At 37.3% G+C, this 20259-nt stretch overlaps 1 protein-coding gene across 2 annotated transcripts; it reads left to right on the top strand.

Annotated features, from left to right (window-relative positions):
* The first annotated feature begins 551 nt into the window (after window positions 1–551).
* On the top strand, window positions 552–14196 carry postnb (periostin, osteoblast specific factor b). Of its 2 annotated transcripts, XM_023410122.2 has the most exons (22): window positions 552–707; window positions 1226–1324; window positions 5105–5169; window positions 5409–5566; window positions 5645–5809; window positions 5911–6057; window positions 6460–6601; window positions 7589–7801; window positions 7939–8073; window positions 8702–8850; window positions 9007–9143; window positions 9339–9469; window positions 9588–9718; window positions 10003–10105; window positions 10218–10285; window positions 10614–10659; window positions 10784–10813; window positions 11353–11505; window positions 11590–11637; window positions 12033–12110; window positions 12189–12227; window positions 13504–14196. In XM_023410122.2, the coding sequence occupies exons 1-22, from the start codon at window positions 589–591 to the stop codon at window positions 13530–13532; spliced, it is 2385 nt and encodes a 794-aa protein (XP_023265890.1). In that variant the 5' UTR covers window positions 552–588; the 3' UTR covers window positions 13533–14196. The 2 variants fall into 2 exon arrangements, with proteins under 2 accessions (XP_023265890.1, XP_023265891.1); XM_023410123.2 differs by lacking the exon at window positions 12189–12227.
* Window positions 14197–20259: the final 6063 nt, after the last annotated feature.

Below are 20259 nucleotides of genomic sequence, written 5' to 3' on the forward strand. Positions count from 1 at the left end.
AAAACATGCTGACTTATTTTGTAGTGGTGCACTGAGAAATAAATTTACTTAAGCAATTTGTTTAAAACATAATATGAAATGTATAAAACACAATCAAGCCTTTAAATCTTGACTGTTTTAAACAAAAGGTGCACTAATGTGTCCATATGAGGTTACTGGTTTTCATTACAATGGAATTCTTAATCAAGTAGGCTAACATCGTCTTTGTAATGTGGCCTGTTTTAAAATGAATCTTTTTGTGAGAAATGCAAAATCTGTGCACCTTTAAACCTGCGTGCAAAAGGAATGACAAAGATGAGTACAAAATATTTCTGTAAATGTGGTGGTGGTCCCACTGTTTAAACATTTCCATCAAACATTATTTAATATATAAAACAACTTATAGGTCACAATTCATCACACAAAAATCTTGAATCTCAGTATATTTGTTAATAGAAGTGTAGTTTTTTAGAGGTTCTGGGTGGTCCATACTTGCATGAAATGCAGCCACCCCCCTTGAGTGGTGGGTGAGACTCATGGTATATAAACTCCCACTCTGAGTCTGCCCCCATTACTCTGGGTCTGGAAGGGCTAGCTAAGAAATCAAGGATGAAACTCCTTTTTGTAGCTGCCTTTGCACTCTTTGTGCTCTCTACATTCGACCAGGCTGACTCTTCAGCTTATGACAAAATAGTTGCCCACAGTCGCATTAGGGCAAGAAAAGAAGGGTAAGCCTATCAATACTTTTCATTATGATTATGTGTGTATGTGTTTTTTTTAACACTCTTGTGTTGATTTTATTTTGCATGTAATAGTATTGAACCTTGAGCATAACAAGCATCTGTAGTTCTCATTTCTGCACATTTGTGTCATTTCTATTTTTTTTAAATATGCTATATTGTTATGCAGTCACAATTGATTCACAGCATATGTCATGAAAGGTTATTGAATAATGCAATTCCCTTAGAGAAGCTGTAGATCAGCAGGCTTATAGTTGTCTGGCATCAAGTACTCAAATCTGACAAAACCAATTTCATTTCCAGCAGACAGATGTTATTATTCACATCTGACTGTTTGGTCTCAGAAACAGCAGGGGTAGTTGCTGAATAATTATTCACACTTGATAGTCTGTTGTGATTCCCAGCAGGGCTGTTTTTCCCATATAATTTATATGTGAATAAAATTCAGTTTCCAAAGAATCTATCTCATGTGTTTTACCTGCTGATTAATGTTTCATTCTTATCAGGCCCAATGTCTGCGCGCTCCAGCAAGTCATGGGGACCAAGAAGAAGTACTTTAGCACTTGTCGCAATTGGTACCAAGGGGCCATCTGTGGAAAGAAAGCGTAAGTGTTGTTTCTCCTGTTTAAAGAACATAAGCAAATTGAATGGCTAAAAATCTTTTGAAAGTGTGGCATTTAACTTTCTAATCTGCTCCTTCTTCTTCTTCTACTACTTCTTCTTCTCTGAGGATTTTCATGGAAACTTAGATGTTTCCATAGAGACAGACATCTGTTAACTTACTTTGAATGAAGCTATCGCTTAAAATGAATAACACATTTATGGACACAGCCCTTAACTCTTTGTATTGAAGACTCTCCCATTCGATCTTATAAATTGTAAGTTGGGCTTTTCATAACTTAAGAAGCCTGGTCATCATTGGATGCCATTGTGGTGAACCACTGATTCCAGGATGTGATGTGGTGGCAAAATGTTGCCTGTATTCATGAATGGAAAAGCATTCAGCTCAACTGTTCTAGAGAAGCTCTTTTTCTGTTATTGTTCCAGCTCTCTCAGCACTTTTGTGTTTAAACATGGATCAAAGCCATGCCTATTTTACAGTCTCTCTCACTCTTTCTCTCACTCTTACACACATATACACACATACAGTACGCATACACTGAGTTTGCCCTCTCTTCTTGCATTTTCACTGAGTCTTGTCAAGCATTTTAAATAGGCTTAGCTACTCATAATGAATATGCACTGCTCACTGAACTTGGCAAATGATAATGATGGAAACAGCCAAAGAATTTTATCTATTTCAATGGGAGTCTGACATGAGACTATATGGAATCAATCAAAGCATCTGGGCCAAAAGCTGAATTCACACAGTAAACAAATTTACTGATTTCCTTAAAGCACGACTTACTGAAAATGCTTTGGATTCCAGTTTGAGTTGTACAAATATTTTTTTTTAAAGTACTAGTGGCAGAAATATTCAGATTTGTGGATAAAGTTTACTTAGATTAATTAATTAAAGATAAATAGATCTTTTTTGGAAATGTCGATTAAATTTGTTTCAGATTTAGTGATGGACAAACGTGTTAAAGGCCATTTTAACTTAACCAGATTAGATACAAGTTATTGTGCCAGATGCACAAATTGATTTAAAAAAAAACAGGTCAACACATACAGTATAAACTTGCAAGCATACCTACACATATATTTATCAGATAACAAATGTAATCATGTGTTTTACATTTGCTAAACAAATTAGTTATTGTGACACAGATCATATCACCTTCCCGAAACCAATCCTATGACCCTCCCACTATTCCTCCCACTGTGTCCTCCACAAACTCCTCTGGTGTATCCTAGAGTTCACAAGCATAATAGCAAAATATTTTGTGTATTTCATAATTACTTGTTCAGCATTTATTTTATTTATTTCAGATCTGAGCGGGTTTAAATGGGCCTATTGGAGAGTACATGTACATACACGTTTGACGTCAATGTCTCAATTCCATATTTATTTAAAATCGACCAGAACAACACACCCATATGCATTGTTTGTCCATACCTTCAGATATGACCCATAGGAGTGTACCAGCACAAGGTATATTGGACCCTCTTTGTCCTGAATAATAAACATGCAATTAAGGTTGTGAAACAGTTACAGTTTGGTTAGGTTTAGACACAGAAACTACTTGGTTAGGTTTAGGTAACAATTATCGTCACAGTTAAAATAATAAACATGCTGTTAAGGTTGTGGAATGGTCATAGATAAATGAAGCCACGTTGATGGTTGATTGCACCCCAACCTCTTCCCAGTGCAGACTTTGTTCTATATACTACGTCATCTGACTTCTATAGGTCATAATAAGCTGTTTGGCAGGTGGACAGTCTCGATCAGGACTACAAAGTTTATTCTAAATGGAATTGGAATATAAGTACTTTACCCACCAAGGTTTAATTCAACGAATGAGTATATTTATGCTTCCAGAAATGCTCTGTCTCCAAGAAAATTGACTGCACATTAGTGATGGGTTGAGTTGGAATAAAGCCACACACACCATATATTATGTGTGACAACTTTTATCATGATTCTTAGTGGAACAGTTCTTTTATAGAGATGCTGACAAGTCATAAGTTTCCTACTTCATGGCCAGACACAGTTTCTTTATGTGGGAAAGCAATGTAGCGAGGGTTTTGCTGACGCTGCCCCAATGGGGTTTGTGTGATCTCATCCCACTCCCTCCAACTCCATTCAACTTTGATTCAAATACAGCTGGTAAAGAGTTTCAGTTATCCATGACCCAGAGGCCTTGGTCTTACCCTGTCTGAGACATCAGCAATAGATAAAAGCACAGTAAAGTGCTTGAAGTCTTGTCTCTTCATCAAGGCCTTCATGTTTAGTCGTCAATTGCTCAGTCCCTAGTCATCCACATAAGATTGTTCTCATTTACAGTACATTTGTACATGTTCATCACCACCAGTTTTTCACAGCTATTATATCCATGTACATAAATGCTTGTATTTAAATCCATTCATGCATCCATGTATTTTTTTTCAAACAACAAGTATTTGATAGTGTTCGAAATACTTTCATTGCTGGGGTTTTTGCACAAGTGTTTCTAATTACAATACTGCATGTGTAGCAGTTAGTTTATCATATCATCAGTATTGCCCATCCGTACTACAAATGGCTCACATATGTGGAGTGTAAATTTCACAGGGAAGGTGCTGATGAAGGGAATTTGCTAAAATTAGACATTTTAGCACAGTCCTCAGACCAAGTACGTCCATCTACACTCTGCTTAGTCTGGAGCCATACACCCCCACTGTTCACTCTCATACACTATCGAATGTAATTTTGCTTATTACATTGTTATATATGAATGTTAACAATTTGTAAAACAGGCGCACATGTGTGTTCTAATGTGCTTACTAGTTGCCATGATTATTTTAAACATGTTAAGCAGAACAAAGTGGTGAAGAAGCATCTTCGCTGATAGAGTTTTCTAACAATAAAAGCTTGGTAGTCCACCGTAATAAACTCCCCCGGCAGCTCTGGACATATGTGGTATTGTTTATTCCTAATAGGTACATCTATGATGTTCTTTAGGTCTTGTGGGTTTTTTATTGTTGCATACCCATGAGTCATTTTTTTGTGAAATGTACATCTCCAAATGTCTGGTTTTGCAAGGGCTGGAAACAATACAATGGTTCCAACATGTTCAAACCTGCTGACTCAAAGGGTATAGGCATGTTTATATCTGGCAGCTGCACCTCTGAATTTTACTACCCCCCCAGGCTATGGTGTCCAGCCCTATTTAAGTGGTGAGGAGTCACTGCTTCTCTCGTGTTTATCACACAGCAAATAAACATTTCTGTAAGAACTCTGGTGACAATTGAATAATGTTTTTCTGATTAGCTCAACTGTTGCCATGCAGACCTTCACAACCTTTAAATGTTCCTTATGTTAACCAAAATTTCCTAAAACTCAACTCCAATTAAACTGCAGGTTTTCAAGGCCAAATTCCAAATGTTTCCGAGGTTAACCAAATGCCAAGTAGAGTCGAAACCAATTGTTTAGCTTCAAAGAGGAGGTCTTGGTAATATAAATCTACTACTGTAATGGTAGCATAATTCTTGACGCACCATTTCCATTAGGTTTTGGCCTAAGCTGCTGGTTCACATGGACTGTCTGGGTAATGAAAGACATAATTAGTAACATCTGGAAACACTGTATACATACGACCAAATGTTGATTCAGCTCAGAACATGGCAGCCATAGAAAATACAAATTTCTTACACTGCTATATTGAAAGAAAACAGTATTTCAGAAGACATGTTTCTTCTTTTTGGTGATACCCACATTTGTGATCTGTGTGTTTTGCCTGCAGGACTGTGCTTTATGAGTGCTGCCCAGGGTACATGAAGCTGGAGGGCATGCGTGGTTGCCCTGCAGGTACAGTGTCTTAAATGCTACATGGTAGTCAATGTGTAAGGTTAGAAGAGGTCATAGCCACCAACTGCAGAGCAGATGTGTGCTATATTTGAAATCAGAGAAAATAAACTAGAAGAGGATGCCGAAGCATAATGTCAACACATGTAGAGTCTTTCTTTTCATGCTCTAAATGTTTGTATTTCTATTTTCAAAAAAGAAAGCTGACATCAAATAATGCTTAGTGTAAATTTCTTTCTTAGTGGCCCCAATTGACCATGTGTATGGCACCTTGGGTCTGGTGAAAGCCACCTCAACCCAAAAATACTCAGATATTTCTAAGCTGAGGCCCGAGATTGAGGGATCTGGATCCTATACCTTCTTTGCCCCAAGCAATGAGGCCTGGGAGAGTTTGGATGAGGTGAGTCAAAAACGAAACAAAAGCTACAGGCACTCTCTGTCTGTGAAGATTTAACATCTAATTTTCCTCACCTAACAGTCTGTGAGGAGTGCACTGGTCAGCAATGTCAACATTGAACTGTACAACGCTCTGCATTATCACATGGCCAACAAACGCTTCTTAACCAAAGACTTGAGGAATGGAATGACAGTCACCTCCATGTACAATGACCTCGGTCTTCATATTAACCATTACTCCAATGGGGTGAGTGTTAGCATTCAGTATCATTATGACAGTCCCCTTGTAGTTGTACTTAAAACACTTTTCAGTGGTATAACATTATAACAAGTGTATATTATGTGCAGGTGGTGACTGTGAACTGTGCCAGGATCATCTATGGCAACCAGGTTGCCTCAAATGGAGTTGTGCATGTCATTGATCGTGTCATCAGTGCTGTTGGAAACACCATCCAGGACACCGTCGAGGTTGATGATGACCTGACAACTCTGAGTGTGAGTATAGACAAGAAAATCTAACCACCTCAAGGACAAGTAATTGCAAACACTGATGCAAAAGTGGGTCACTTTGGGGAGTTTGATTTGGAAGTTTTCATGGCAATTTGAAACACAGCAAAGAAGACAAATCATTTGTTTCCTTTACTGCTTCAGTTAACAGAGATAGTGCACATTAGTAAACATAACAGAAAATGTGCCAGAGTTATTTGTCATCTGTAGTAATGACCACAGGCTGAAATTAACATATGAAGAAATATATAGGGAGATAAAATGCAGGGTTTGCATATGAGATTTAGGTACTTTTAAATTCATTTTTAAGAGGGTTATTATGCCTCTACTGTACTCTGTTGTACATTGTACTTCACTAAACATAATCCTGCCAATGAAATTGCCTTATAGGATCTGGCTCAAAATTCTGGGCTGCTGGACAAGCTGGGTCAGCCAGGACATTACACTCTCTTTGCCCCCACCAATGAAGCCTTTGAGAAGCTAGGCAGCGATGTGTTGGAGAGACTTCAGAGCGACAAAGAGGTCCTCAAAGGTAACCCAGACTTTTATTTTTAGAAGTCAGTCGCAGCTCCTTAATGCCCAGAGGATCACTCTAGGCCATTGAAAACACTGCCATGGAAACTGAGGGTTTATATTAACTGCAGGAAACTAGGACCATATTTATATTTAATGATGTCGGTACAGGAAAAGAAATGCAGTGGTTCCCTGTCGGCATGTTAGTCAGACTGAGTCACCCATGAAGTGATTTTTTTTTTCTTCCAATTCAAAACATATGAAGCCACAATGTATCTGGAACTTAAACACATTTGGCAAGCTATACATAACAAAGTTGAGTTGAAGAGCAATAAAAATAAGTCTCTAGTTTCAGGTTATGAATGACATTGTGGGTGGAAAGTCAAACGATGCAACACATCATTTGACGCTTTGGTAATGTTTTTTATACTTTCATTTTTTTAAGCGTTATACTGTATATTATGTGAGTAGGTCAGGATCAATATACAGTACTGTAGCCACATTTTTAAGAATTATACCACTTTCATCATCAAGTGGAACAAGTTAAATCCTTTAAATATACAAAAATAATACAGTGACTGTGACTGTAACTCATAGAGAAAACAACAAAGAAGTGCAGAATTTCAACATTTTCAACCTTCGGATGTTTTGCATGAACACCGAGGGGCAGGAAACAGCTGCTTCATTGAGCAAACTGGTCAAATTGGCAATAACCCAAAACTTTTTATTAGCCCATAGCTTGCCCAATGATGTGAGATCAGACCATTTCACACAAAGTTAAACAGTACTGTGAAGAAATCTTGAGTCATCTCACTCAAGGACCCAAGGGATACAAAGGGTCATAAGGTTCCCAGGGTCTTGTATCTTCAGCTGTAATGTAACATGAGAAAGAACATAAAACAGCCCATGCAGCAAACAGACCTACTTTGCATTCAAATAAACATCTAACAATACTATACTTCACCTAAACCACACATTAATTTAAAACTTTGCCTTGCTCTTACAGCTCTTCTGAATTTCCACCTACTGGACTCTATCCAGTGCTCTGAGGCTATAATAGCTGGCAGCTCTTATGAGACCCTGGAGGGCAACAACATTGAGATTGGCTGTGATGGTGAAAGTTTAACTGTCAACGGTATCAAGATGGTGCTCAAGAAGGACATTGTCACCACGAATGGAGTCATCCACTTTATTGACGAAGTGCTCATGCCAGACTCAGGTTAGACTCCCATTTCCTCTTTTCCTCATATTTACGTGTACCTGGTTTACTACATAAATAACTATGTTGTTCCAGGTGTTTGATGTTTTCCTGTAATTCATATTTTAATGGTGCCAGAATTCCCTGTTCCCTTCAAGCTAAGCAGGTGATGGAACTGGTGGGACAGTCCCAGTCAACCTTTGGTGACATGGTGTCCGAACTGGGCCTTTCTGCTGCTATGAAACCAGAGGCTGAGTACACTTTGCTGGCTCCCCTCAACGTTGCCTTCACTGGTGAGTCACATACCGTTCAGTACTTCATCCCTCTGTTTTCCTCTCAGCAGGTGGCTATATGAACCCTGGCTGCTCCACACTCAGTCTGGAGTAAAAGGGAACACTTTTTATTTCATTTTCCATGCTGACTCATGAGTGAATTGATATATACATATATGGAGCTTCTGGGAAATTATCGATTTATTGGGACACTGAAGAAACTTTATGCCATGTAAGACCAAATACCCACTCCCCCAAAGAACTTTCCTGGACAAGGTAGTGGAGATGTTTTGTTTCTGTAAAAATAATCTGCAATTAATTGAGGCAGAACTCTTTATCTTCTGTAGCCATTCAGTTTTCATTGAGTGTAATGAATGCGCAATGCAACAACAGCTGGATGTAAGAGAAACCAACAAATGCATTCAAACCATGAATTCTTCTATGTACAGAAATCTAAAAGTCACGAGACACGATTTTGTAGTATTGTAGCTGCTGAGGCTGCTGCTCTCAGGACATTGTGGCCAGAATAAAAGCAATGAGAATATATAACTTCTGGTGCTAAAACCTTGTGCATTAAATGTAAATGTACAATGCTGGTGGTATGTTTGTTTTCTGTTGGGAAATATAAAGCCATTCCTTTCTTCTACAGATGAAGTGATGTCCATGGATCAGAGGTTGCTCAAGATTGTACTGGAGAACCACATCTTGAAAAACAAGATTGTCCTGGGACAGTTGTACAATGGCCAGCGGCTGGAGACCATCGGGGGAAAATATCTGAGGGTCTTCATCTATCGCACAGTGCGTCCTCTTCTCTGAAATTGTGCCCAAAAATTGTGGCTGGGTGCCACTATACACACACTGCATGTATTATCGCTGTCATTTGACCATCAATCTTCACATCTTTGAGACATAACATTTATCCCCTTGCCTTTACCTTGTGGATTATTTCTGCAGGCTGTGTGCATTGAGAATTCCTGTCTGGTAAGGGGCAGTAAAGAGGGAAGCAATGGGGCCCTTCATCTCATGAGGACTCTATTGAAACCAGCGGAAAAAACCATGTTTGAGATTCTGACAGAAAATGGAAGGTTCAAGTAAGTGCAGATCAATGTTAGTGAAAATGGACTGTGGTATTAAAATGCAGCTTATGACTCAAACCACATGTTTCTGTATCTTTTCACTAAATCCACATGGCATATATGGTAATGAGAAAGTGCTGCTGTTGCAGTATGTCAGCCCACAGTGGTTTGTGTAACAGCTAAGTTACTGTTTTCTTCTCTGTACTGCAGGATCTTTTTGTCTCTGATGGAGGCTGCTGGCTTGACTGACTTGCTGAAACAGGAGGGAGACTTTACCCTGTTTGCCCCTAGCGATGAGTCTTTCACTGGTCTGAGTGAGAGTGATTTCGCCTTGTTGAAGAGTACGTCTTCCAGACTCCCTTTTATCTTTTGATGTCTTCCAAGTACTTGCATGACTAGTTGAGAATCGCACAAAATAAATTCATAATTTATATGTTTCCCCTTTCCTATTTCTTTCAGGTGACATCAATGCTCTCAGAACCATCCTTCTGTATCACATCAATAATGGTATCTTCATCGGTGGTGGTTTGGAGGGTGGAGTAACAAACCTTCTCAAGTCTCTCCAGGGCAGTAACCTCAAAGTGAAGTCTGTAAGTATTCAGTGCAACAAGAATGAAAAGCTTTTGTCTTAAGTCAGTGCATTTTATACCTGGCAATTCAATTCTATAAACCTTTAAGTATGAATGTATCTTAATTATTCAGTGAAATGTTTTTATGGTAATGTCAATCACTATTATCTGATAAAATTCCATCCTCAGTTTTGAAACTCAGTTAATTACATTGCAGAGCAGAATTCATTTCTTGTGTACAGGTTCATTCAGGCCCTTCATTTTATGGTTTTCTTGACTGTAATTGTTTTATCTGTGTCCCTCAGGCAAACAACACTATGCTAGTGAATTCTGTCCAAGTCCCCGAATCTGATATCATGGCCACAAATGGAGTCGTTCACTTTGTCAACCACCTCTTATATCCTGCAGGTACAACTTTGTTAATGTTCCCTTCCCTTTGTAAACGTGTCTTGAAATGCACGCTGTACTGCTAACTATTGTAAAAGCCCAATTATCGTAAACGCCCTGTGCTTTCCTCCAGACATGCCAGTTGGAAGCCAGGATCTCCTTGTGCTACTGAAGAGGATCATCACATACATGCAATTAAAGGTGTCATATAAAAATTTGATTTCTTGCAAACAAAACTGCAAGTCTTATAAAGGGCAGGGTTTTCAATTTTCTGCCAAAATCCAGTTAATGCAACAAAGTACTAGACAAGATCCTACATGAAAACCATCTGCATGGAGCATTAAGCTTGTGGTGTATGAACAAGGGTGTCAGCAGCTCAGCAGTTTGTTTATTTCGCTGTTGATTATGAATATTTTTCCACAGTTTAATTAATTATAGGTTATAGCTCATACATAAACCATTTTGTTAATGTGTTATATGATAATCTACTAACACGTTTGCTTCTTTTTTTCTTTTTTTTTTTTTAAAGTTCATCTCAGGATTCAGATATCAGGAAATTCCCCTTACATTTATGAGTAAGTAGCAATGATACAATGTTTATTTTTGTTTTGATTTTGTCCTTTGCAATTCAGTATTTTTAATCTCCGAATGGGAAATTTTCGCTGTCATTAATGGCTTCATATCTCCTGTTGTTATTAGAGAGGATCATCACTCGTGTCATCGAGGAAGGTACAGTAATGATGACAGAGTATCATCATCATGTGATTCCTAATCAGTCTGACAGAGGATACCAGCTGTTGAGTTGAAACACGTACAGATAATTTACCAACATTTTTAGTTAATCTAGATAATTCCACACACACACGCAAGACATGAGGTGATTGACAGCTGAAGTAGAAGTAGCAGTAGTATCAATCAGACAGAAGAAAAACAGTCTCTCTCTTCTGGCTCATCATTGTACCAATCAGCAATAAAAGCAGATCAAAGAATTTAAGAATAATTTTCATATTTAGAATAATAAACATTAAAAATTACTAATAATAACACATTTTATACATTGAAAACAGGGTTGCAAAAATAATGTTTGAAAATTAGATGGCAATCTTTTGATTATGAATCACATTTTTGTCATAACAACCTTTCTGATCCAGTGAAAGGTCCATTTGTTATGTTCCCTGTATATAAATGGAGATTCCCTGTATCGAGGGGCAATGCTGTGTTAGCTGTAATTTCAGTGTAGTGAAACATGCATGTCTTTACTGTTATAGCTCCCGAAGTCACCAAAGTGACAAGGTTCATCCAAGGGGAGCCCTCCATCACCAAAGTTACCAGGGTTATTGAAGGTCAACCCTCCATCACCAAGGTCACCAGGGTTATTGAAGGTCAACCTTCCATCACTAAAGTCACCAGGGTTGTCACAGGTGAATATTTCTTTCTTGAATCAGTATGTCAATGGCTGTTTATCATTTATCATCTTAAGAACTCATGAATGTTGTTGTTTCCAGGCCCTCAGTACTCAGTCGCCACTGGCACCACCAACATCGACCTGGAAGGTCAGTGAAACATTTGAACAGAGAAATTCAGCGACAAATGTAGCTGGATTTGTAGGGAAATATTTCCCACTTAATATATAAAATATGATTGTTAATTTATTATTATTATACATTATATGAAATAACATATTACATTTTAGATTTAACCTAGGTTAAATTCAAACTACGTCCAGTAATCTAGATAATCCATTTTACTAGATTTAAAACAAATATGATCTAAATCTCATAGACCCACAGCTCTTTAAACATGTGAATGAATATGAATGTTGTCATTGGTATATCAGGGCTTAATAACTAGAATATAATTTGATAATTCTTTAAGACAATATATCTTACAATGCATCCCTGTACAAAATATTCCAGTTTCAATTTAAGGTTGTTGTCTTTTCCCTCAGGAGTTGACATTCCAGGAGTTACCATTGTGGAAGGGAACGCTGATTTGGACGCTGAAAGTTTTACCAGACTGATCAAAGGTGAGTTTTATCGGTGTGGACATCTCAGTGAATGATTCATAAATAATGTATGACTTACATGTTTGTTTGACTCTGTAGAAGGCAGTAACAGAAGAACCGCAGTCCGAAGAGTTTTAGGTAAAAAAAAAAATCCTGCATTTGTAACAAATGCAGTGTAGCCTGTGAGCTACTTCGGGCAGTCAACTCGAGTCCACCGCTATGTTAACATGGCATACTCTTCTCTCAGCACCCCCATGGGTGTTTTTGACATTTTAGGAAATATGCTCAGGCTATTCACTTCATGCTGAGAGTTAGATGAGAGAAATGATAACTCCCTCATTTCTGTACAACAAATGTGAAGCGACAGCCAGCCTCCAGTTCACTTTACCATGAAAACTGGAAAGAGTGAGAAACAGCTAGTCTGGCTTTGTCCAAAGGTAGAAAATTCTGCCTGCATCTACATCTAAAACTTGTTAATTAACACATTATATTTTGTTTGTTTAATCAACACTGTGTAATTTTTTTTTATAGTTCAACTTTTGTATCATTTAAACAAACAATATATAATATGTTAATCAATATGCTTTGGAGGTACTGGTAGGTGGATTGTCTTACCTTTGGCCAAGTTAGGTGTTTCCACCTGTTTCTGGTCTTTGTGCAAAGGATGGCAAAGTGATACTTCTGGGTGAACATATGCCTAAGTCCTTGACCTGAGTCTGGCCCGTATAGTTCCACATTTGGGCTGATTCAGCCTGGAGGATAACAGACAGCTGGAGGATCCTTCACTTTGTATGTGTGCACCAGAATTGGTCCAGATGCAGAAGTAGCATCTGACATGCTGTTTGTGAACCGTGTTTGGGCCAAGGAATCGGGCATATATTGAGCCAGGAGAAACGCAAATATGTTGCACAAGTATTCGCCAAAATAATTTTGCGAAGGCTGTTGCTCCATAGCTATCAAACAGACATGGGAATGGTATCAATCTTCTCATCTAACTTTTGGGAAGAAAGCAAAAGAGCATATTTTCCCATATGTCAGACCATTTCTTTCAGCCAACTGTGGGCTGCTCACTCTCTTGCTGCCATGCTTGTTGCCACGTCGCTCACCTAAAAGCTATGCTGATTTATGGTGCTAATGCCACTGCTGTTCATATAACATTACATGAGTCCCACCGCCACCACAACATCCACATGTGGGCTCTGAGTCTATATGCTCCCCATATGGGGGGAGGTTATAATCATCGCTCCCACTATCTACTGTGCTGAGCTTGGTGTTTCCGAGTGGGTAGTGATGAGATCAGAGCCTAGATACTAAACTTCAATACAGTGCATATTCGACATTTACATAATAATCTATTCCATGTGAGTTGGCCTAACTGACATGTATTATGCTTCCATCCTTTTTTTTTTACCAGCCGGCAACAGGAGGAGGGGAAGGGACTGAGCGTGGACAGATGAGAATATCAACGTTGTAAAGGCGGAGAGAGATACCAAACCCAGAGGTTGAGACTGGTGTTTCAGTACAGGGGATACTCTCAAATTGTCAGTGATTTCAAATGTACTGTAACAGGTTTAACTGACAAAATTAAATAAAACTATTCTCATAAACAATTTAATGGTGCTTTGAATGTATACCCCTAATGAGTGTGCAATGTCTTTTGGTTCAGTATATGTAAACTGTTCAACTGAACGTTTTGGCATGACATTAAAGACACAGAGCAAGTCAGGGTAGCAATAAAATCTTTTAATAAGCCATTAGGGTAGCAATAAAAACATTTCAATTCTAAACTTCTCTATGACTTTGCTAGAGGTGAAGGTTTGAACAAGGGGATTTTACAAGCTGTTTGGGAAGATTTATAAATCTCGCCATGATGCAGATTGAAAAAAAATGCTGATGTGTTTTCAGACTTTAATTGCTACATTTTTTTTCAATTTCTCTTTCATCTGTAAGTTGTACGTTGTTTAAGGTTTCATGTAAATTTTGTCTGCTTGTATCACTTGGAACTATGTATCCAACTAGAGACTTTCTCCTTTCTATTTTCCAAACATCTTCCAATAAAGTGCTTTCATTGATATGAACATGCCAATCTGAAAAAGGCGTCTAAAGACATTGTGGTTTGGAGTCATTTCTCATGTCCTTGTAAGGCCCTTAAGTAGTAACATTGGTTTATAAAAGAGAGTCTTGAATTTCAAATATCAAAATTAAATATTATGTCTATATTTTGTATTTCCAAGTACAAGCTCTTTAAATAAGACTCTATTTCTGAGTCATCCCTTTTCTGTTGTTTTTCTGTATGTTTAACAGGCAGCTTGGCAGTCAACCTTTTGAAATGTCCAAGAAGATACCATGGAAAACATAAAATACACTGGATTTAAACCGCAAAAAGAACTGTCTTGTTCCATTTTTCATGGAAAGTATATATCCTCATATATTACAGAGTATAAGACTTAACAAAAGAGAAAAACAGCAACAACAACAAAATTGTGTACAAAATGTCAAAACAAGTCAGTAATTCATTTTAATTTTAACATCATTAATTATGATTTTATTACAGTGGGTATTATGAAATGAACAATGATGAATGCATTGCTATGTGTTGTTTATCAGAGGGCAGTTAATCATAATTAAGATTGTGTTTGTAACAATACAGCCCTGAGGCTGCAGGGATATTGTGTGAACTGTTGACATCAGGCCCAGCTCCCCTGGTATTTGGCTCAAGTGCAAGCTAAATGCAATTCATGGCCTCTTGGGAGGACTAGACTGGGTAGAGATCTGAGCAACTGCCAAGATACAAACACAAACATGGTAAGATGTAAAAAAGTTTTGTTTCAGTATTCAGTGTTGAGTAACAGGCTTTATTGAAGTGATGAAGTCATCGTACTAATCACCATTGTGTTGTGATTTACATTACTATTATATTTGAAATGACATCTTAAGTGAAGCATTTTGTCTGCTCATCCAGTCGATGGCCTGCGGAAAAACAAAATAATAACTTGCTTGCCAATCATACAATAAGTACAAAAATATGTTGCTTTAGTATTTAATAGTACAGCAAAACCAACTGATATTCTGTATGTATGACACAAAAAAAAGTGGATTGTGGGCATTAAATCCTGCAGTCGGTGGTTGCAATTACTGAAGCTTGCTTGCTTCACACATACCAATGAGATCACTTTGCACATCACTGATTAAATGCTCTACAGCTGACGTGCTTCACTACTAAATGCGTGACATGAGCTGCTCACTTTGGTATCTCGTCAGTCTAAATCTGCATGCCATGTTTTTCTTACATCTTGATATAAAATAAATACAATTCACTTCACGTTACTGTTGTTGCGGAGCTATTAACAGTATTTCAGTGTAGCGGGGAATCAAATCTCTATGAGCAATAAATTAAATAATTTTATATTATATGTATATATATATTTATGTGTGTGTGTGTGTGTGTGTGTGTGTGTGTGTGTGTGTACTCATGTCCCTGAGAAATTATTATATGTTTAGATTGTATCAGTCACTGTTGCACTGTTGTACCAGCAGCGAGTAAGTAACTATTTAAGCAAACTGCTATAGTAACCTACAAATCTTGCTACAGAGAGAGTGAATACATTCTGCAGTCAGGCGCACAGTCGGCAATATTTTATACATTTACAACATTGTCTGAGAATTGAGAAAACATCTGCTGGAAGATCCCATTGCTTTTCCATTTGGCTTTGGATTTTCCACACTGTACTCAGCAGAGATCACCCAATCAATTATTAAGTCATTTATGAGACTGCTGATATACCAACAACGGGTTCAAATTTCACTCAACTTGGCGTGACAGTTTCCACTGCTCATCACTATCACCAACAGGCAGCTTGTCTGTTCATCCTTAAGTGAAAGCGTGCAGATGGAAAATTCATAAACAGTATCTTAATGCTGAAAGAGCGTTCAGCTACCATTCACACTTTCGTTGTTTGTAATTTTGTGGCCAAACAATGTCTTAATGAAATGAGTTGCTTGAGATAAGTCCTCTTTTGAAGGTGCATCAGGCTGTGACGTTTGAACAAAACACTATGTTTTAAAACATGCTCTTATTGCTAGAAAATTAGATTAGTGTGTGAAGGCTGGACAGAATAATAAAACGTGTTCCAGAATTTAATATTCAATTAATTACCCAATAATCAGTGCACAATGCAATAATAAGTTTCTATTATTTGGATATTAGAGTATTGTTTAAAGTCAGAGAATGTTATATTAGTTGATCAGGTGTCATTGATGCAAATAAATTATTTGATTAACAAATTAAACTCAAAATACAGGAGGGTTTGAAGGAGGAGGTAGGACGTTTTTGATGTAGTATAAAAGTACACCTCATATGACCTACAAATGTAGGAGTTCGGGGAAGGTCTTGGTCTGTTTTTAATTGGCCCACATCAATCATGTAAGCATAACAGAAGAACTTTCTGGCTCAGTGATGTGTATTGGTGAATGCCTTGAATGCAGCTGTGTGAAAACGACTCATCATCTGGATGTAACATTGACTCCAAAGAGCTGACATGTTCCTGGCACAGAGGCTTGTGCTCAGTCTTGGATGAGTTTCCACTGCATTGCCATCATGTATAGACTTGGCCACAATAAAATAAAATCTGTCCTCACACACATGAGATGGGGAGCAGCCGAGAAAGTACAGTAGTGTAGCAATGTAAAGATACTCCATTACAAGTGAAAATCCTGCATGAAACATTAAGTAAAAGTATTAGCAGCAGTACTAAAATAAAATCACTGGTTTAGACCCACTGACTGATATATTATTAAATGTGATATCAATAGATTATTAATATTGAAGTGTCAGTTAGTGTTAGGGGTTAGCAAAACAGATGAACTGAACCTTTTGAAATGCTACGAATACTGTGCAAACTCTCTCTAAAGCAGACTATCCAAATAAAGTGTACCCTACACTTTTATATTCAGGGACACCAGATAAATCTGTGTAACGATTAATGGGAGAGGAAGGAGAAAAAGATACAAAGTTCTGATACCTAAATCTGTTTTCATTTTTTAAACTTTTCTTAAATCTCCGATCTTTGATTTTTGGTCTGGTATTGGAACGTTTGAACTTTTATTGAAATGAAGCCAGGTAAGAGGTTTAGCAGGAAAAATATTTGGTGGAGCTGTGAAGTCAAGCTGAAATGTGACACCGACTACAAAATGCTTTTTGTAAGAAATCAGAAGCCAGAAAAGTTGGAAACCATTGACTTAATCTTTAACAATGTGTTCTATTTTAAAAGCTAGTTGTATTATCCATTGAGTGAATTCTTAAAGTAGTAAAATAAAAATTTAAAAAACCTTGAATAAATGTTGGGAAGTAGAAAGTACAATATTTTCCTCTAAAATGTAGTGGAGGTTGAAGTAAATTGGAAATAGTCAAGTACAAGTACCTCAAAATTGTACTTAAATACAGAAGTTGAGTAAATGTATTTAGTTACTTCACACAACTGATGAGGAGTACAATTGCACATTATGTAATCATTCTGAAGCAAACGTGGATCAGTATCCTGCTGAGTTCTGAGTGACAGTTTCAGGTCAAGGAAGAGTTTCAAAACCGTAAGCTATCAAATGAATAGGATGACTTTCAAAGATACTGATCATTTGCTTAAATGTGAATTAAGCACTTTTTTTTATCGTTTTCTGTAACATGTAATGACTAGAAAGCATCTGCATGGTTTTAAGTGTTATTTGACAGTGTCTTATCAGTACAAACAACTCAGTGTTTACTTAAAAAATGAAAAATGTGTCAAAAAGATAGAATTATTGCTTTGCTTTTTGCCAGGTTTCGGCCCATAGCTTTTCTGTTGGCTATTTGTTATTAACCCCACCTTACTGATGTGTGCACATATCACTAGGTTGGAAAATTCTGTATTAGCAAAGCCAGATAACAGGCTTTTTGGGCCTAACTATCACTGGTATTAAGTCTTGTGAAGGCTTCATAGCCTGACAATGTTAAACTTGTTTTGTGCGACAGGCCTCAGGCAATAAGATTTTTACCTTCCAAAAACTCACTTTCCAGCCTGTAGGCCTGCTGCCCATTTCCACTCTCAAATCCACATTGATGTATTGCCTTTTCACTTGACATCTAGTAACGACACTAGATGACATTGGATCCCATTTGGATCAGAGATCTTATTCATCTTAATTCATGTGAATTGTTCTCAATTACAAGACACCAACAATTATCTGTCAGTGTTGTTGTTTCAGTGAGTCACAGAGATATATATACAAGCACGTTGTGCTTCATCAAACTGCACTATATCCACGAACAGTAAATGATACCTGAATGTTTGCTGGACTGTTATCAGGTTTGGTATCGTACAAGCTGTTACACCATCCTAACATGTCATTTGACATTTTTACATAGCTGATACGGATCTATAGAGCATATCAACTTTAGTCTTCCATGGGTGGGGTATGTGTCAAACAGAGAAGTAGATTCAAAAGTTACATCATCTGTCATGCTCTGACAGACTGCCAGGAATAATGGTCTGAGCGACATAAATGGAGCCTAATAAATAATTTTCTCTATGTTCAAATCAGACAATTTATTGAACATATTTCGCCAAAAGCTTCATTTTGTGCATGGCTAAAGATCTGTCTTTCTAAGAGTTTATAGTGTATAAGGATCATTTTAAATAATTCCATTCCCACATGGCTTTGGTTAGCTTATTTAATTTTCAATTAATGTATATTCAAAAACCCTGGCTAGTTTAAAAACATCATAGCTGCCAATCATAATAAAACCAGCGTTCCTTGACACGTCTCATCTTATAGCCATACATCCAAAACATACAGACTTTAAATTTTGCTAGACTGTTTCCATTCCAGGACGTTACATAACATTTGGCTGATCGAATGATGCATGAGAGGATAATATATGGTTTCATCCCCTGGCTGGATGTATTATAAACGAACAGATTTCACTGATTCTTTAGTAAGCTACTGTCAGTGTTTGTCTTTGTCACTGCTGAGAGCTTTTAGTAAGGATTAAAGTGGCAACAATGTGACAATGTGAAAGGAAATAAATAAGCAACTGATTGCTAAAAGGTTTGCCAAATCAGCATAAAAGGTGATATGTCAATGTTGTGTTCACAACTTGTTTCTGCTGTAACAAGTGGCCTAAATGTCAATACAGTTAAGTGTGTAGCCTTCTTTTCAACACACTTCACAAACATGGCTGATAGTTTTGCTGATGGCTCTTGATATCCATAACTGTCTTTGTGAAAATTGTTGATTTACTTATGCTCTTGATCTATACACATAGATAACAAAAAAAAAAATGGTTTATACCAACACGAATTTACACCAGCTTTAATTATGCAACATGTTATACTTCAGTGAAAGTAAAAACTTAAATGATGCCATGTTGCCTTATCCCTTCCATCAAATTCATTGAGATATTTTGCTCTTGCTATAGTGTTGGTGTGCAATATTAATTTTTGTTTCCACTAGAGCAAAACACAAGCTGATGAAAGCCTGTAGTTAAGCCATTATGCTGAGAATTTATAACTTTGACATCCTAAATCTCAATGTTTCATAATGTTTCCTGAAGCTGAGCCTTTAATCCCTACATAGTTACACTCCCCCCCCTCCAGTATCAAAAGTGACATTTCAGCAAACACTAATGTTTGATGATAACTTTGAATTTTTCTACATGCAAAAAACTTACATGATCAATATACTTCAAAATATATATAATATATTGTATATAAATACCAAACACAGTGCATTTAAAAAAAAAATCTTAAAAAACTTAATTGCAACATGCAAATAAGGTGATAATTAGAATGATAAGCCATTCAAACCCAGTTTACATGGTCAGATGCAAGAATTATGAGAAAAAAAACAGGCTTCTGAACCTTACCATAACAGTGATTGTTTCAGATGGTCTCTAACCCACATGCTTGTACATCAAAGAGATCAGTATCTATTCAAACACTGTTGCCTCCACATGGATTAGGTATTCTTCTCCCTTAAATAAATAGACAGTCACTATTCTATTTTTTATATTACTCCGTGCAGGTCCAAAATATCATTTGGCTATTAACAAGCTATTCTTGGACTCTTTTTATGGTGCTGCATGACAGTTCTAGCTAAATCACGTAATAATGTCACCTGTGACTTTGCTGGATATCCG

The sequence above is a fragment of the Seriola lalandi genome, unplaced genomic scaffold (genome assembly GCF_002814215.2).
Source record: "Seriola lalandi dorsalis isolate HSWRI2012SDOR001 ecotype SW California unplaced genomic scaffold, Sedor1 jcf7180002054413, whole genome shotgun sequence".
Lineage (NCBI taxonomy): Eukaryota > Metazoa > Chordata > Actinopteri > Carangiformes > Carangidae > Seriola > Seriola lalandi.

What these genes read in the sequence shown, in the direction of transcription:
- postnb (XM_023410122.2), top strand. Translation starts at nt 589, where the DNA reads ATGAAACTCCTTTTTGTAGCTGCCTTTGCACTCTTTGTGCTCTCTACA. An exon ending in GTAACCTCAAAGTGAAGTCT is followed by an intron (nt 9,719 to 10,002) that starts GTAAGTATTCAG and finishes TGTGTCCCTCAG; the next exon opens with GCAAACAACACTATGCTAGT. An exon ending in CACTCGTGTCATCGAGGAAG is followed by an intron (nt 10,814 to 11,352) that starts GTACAGTAATGA and finishes TTACTGTTATAG; the next exon opens with CTCCCGAAGTCACCAAAGTG.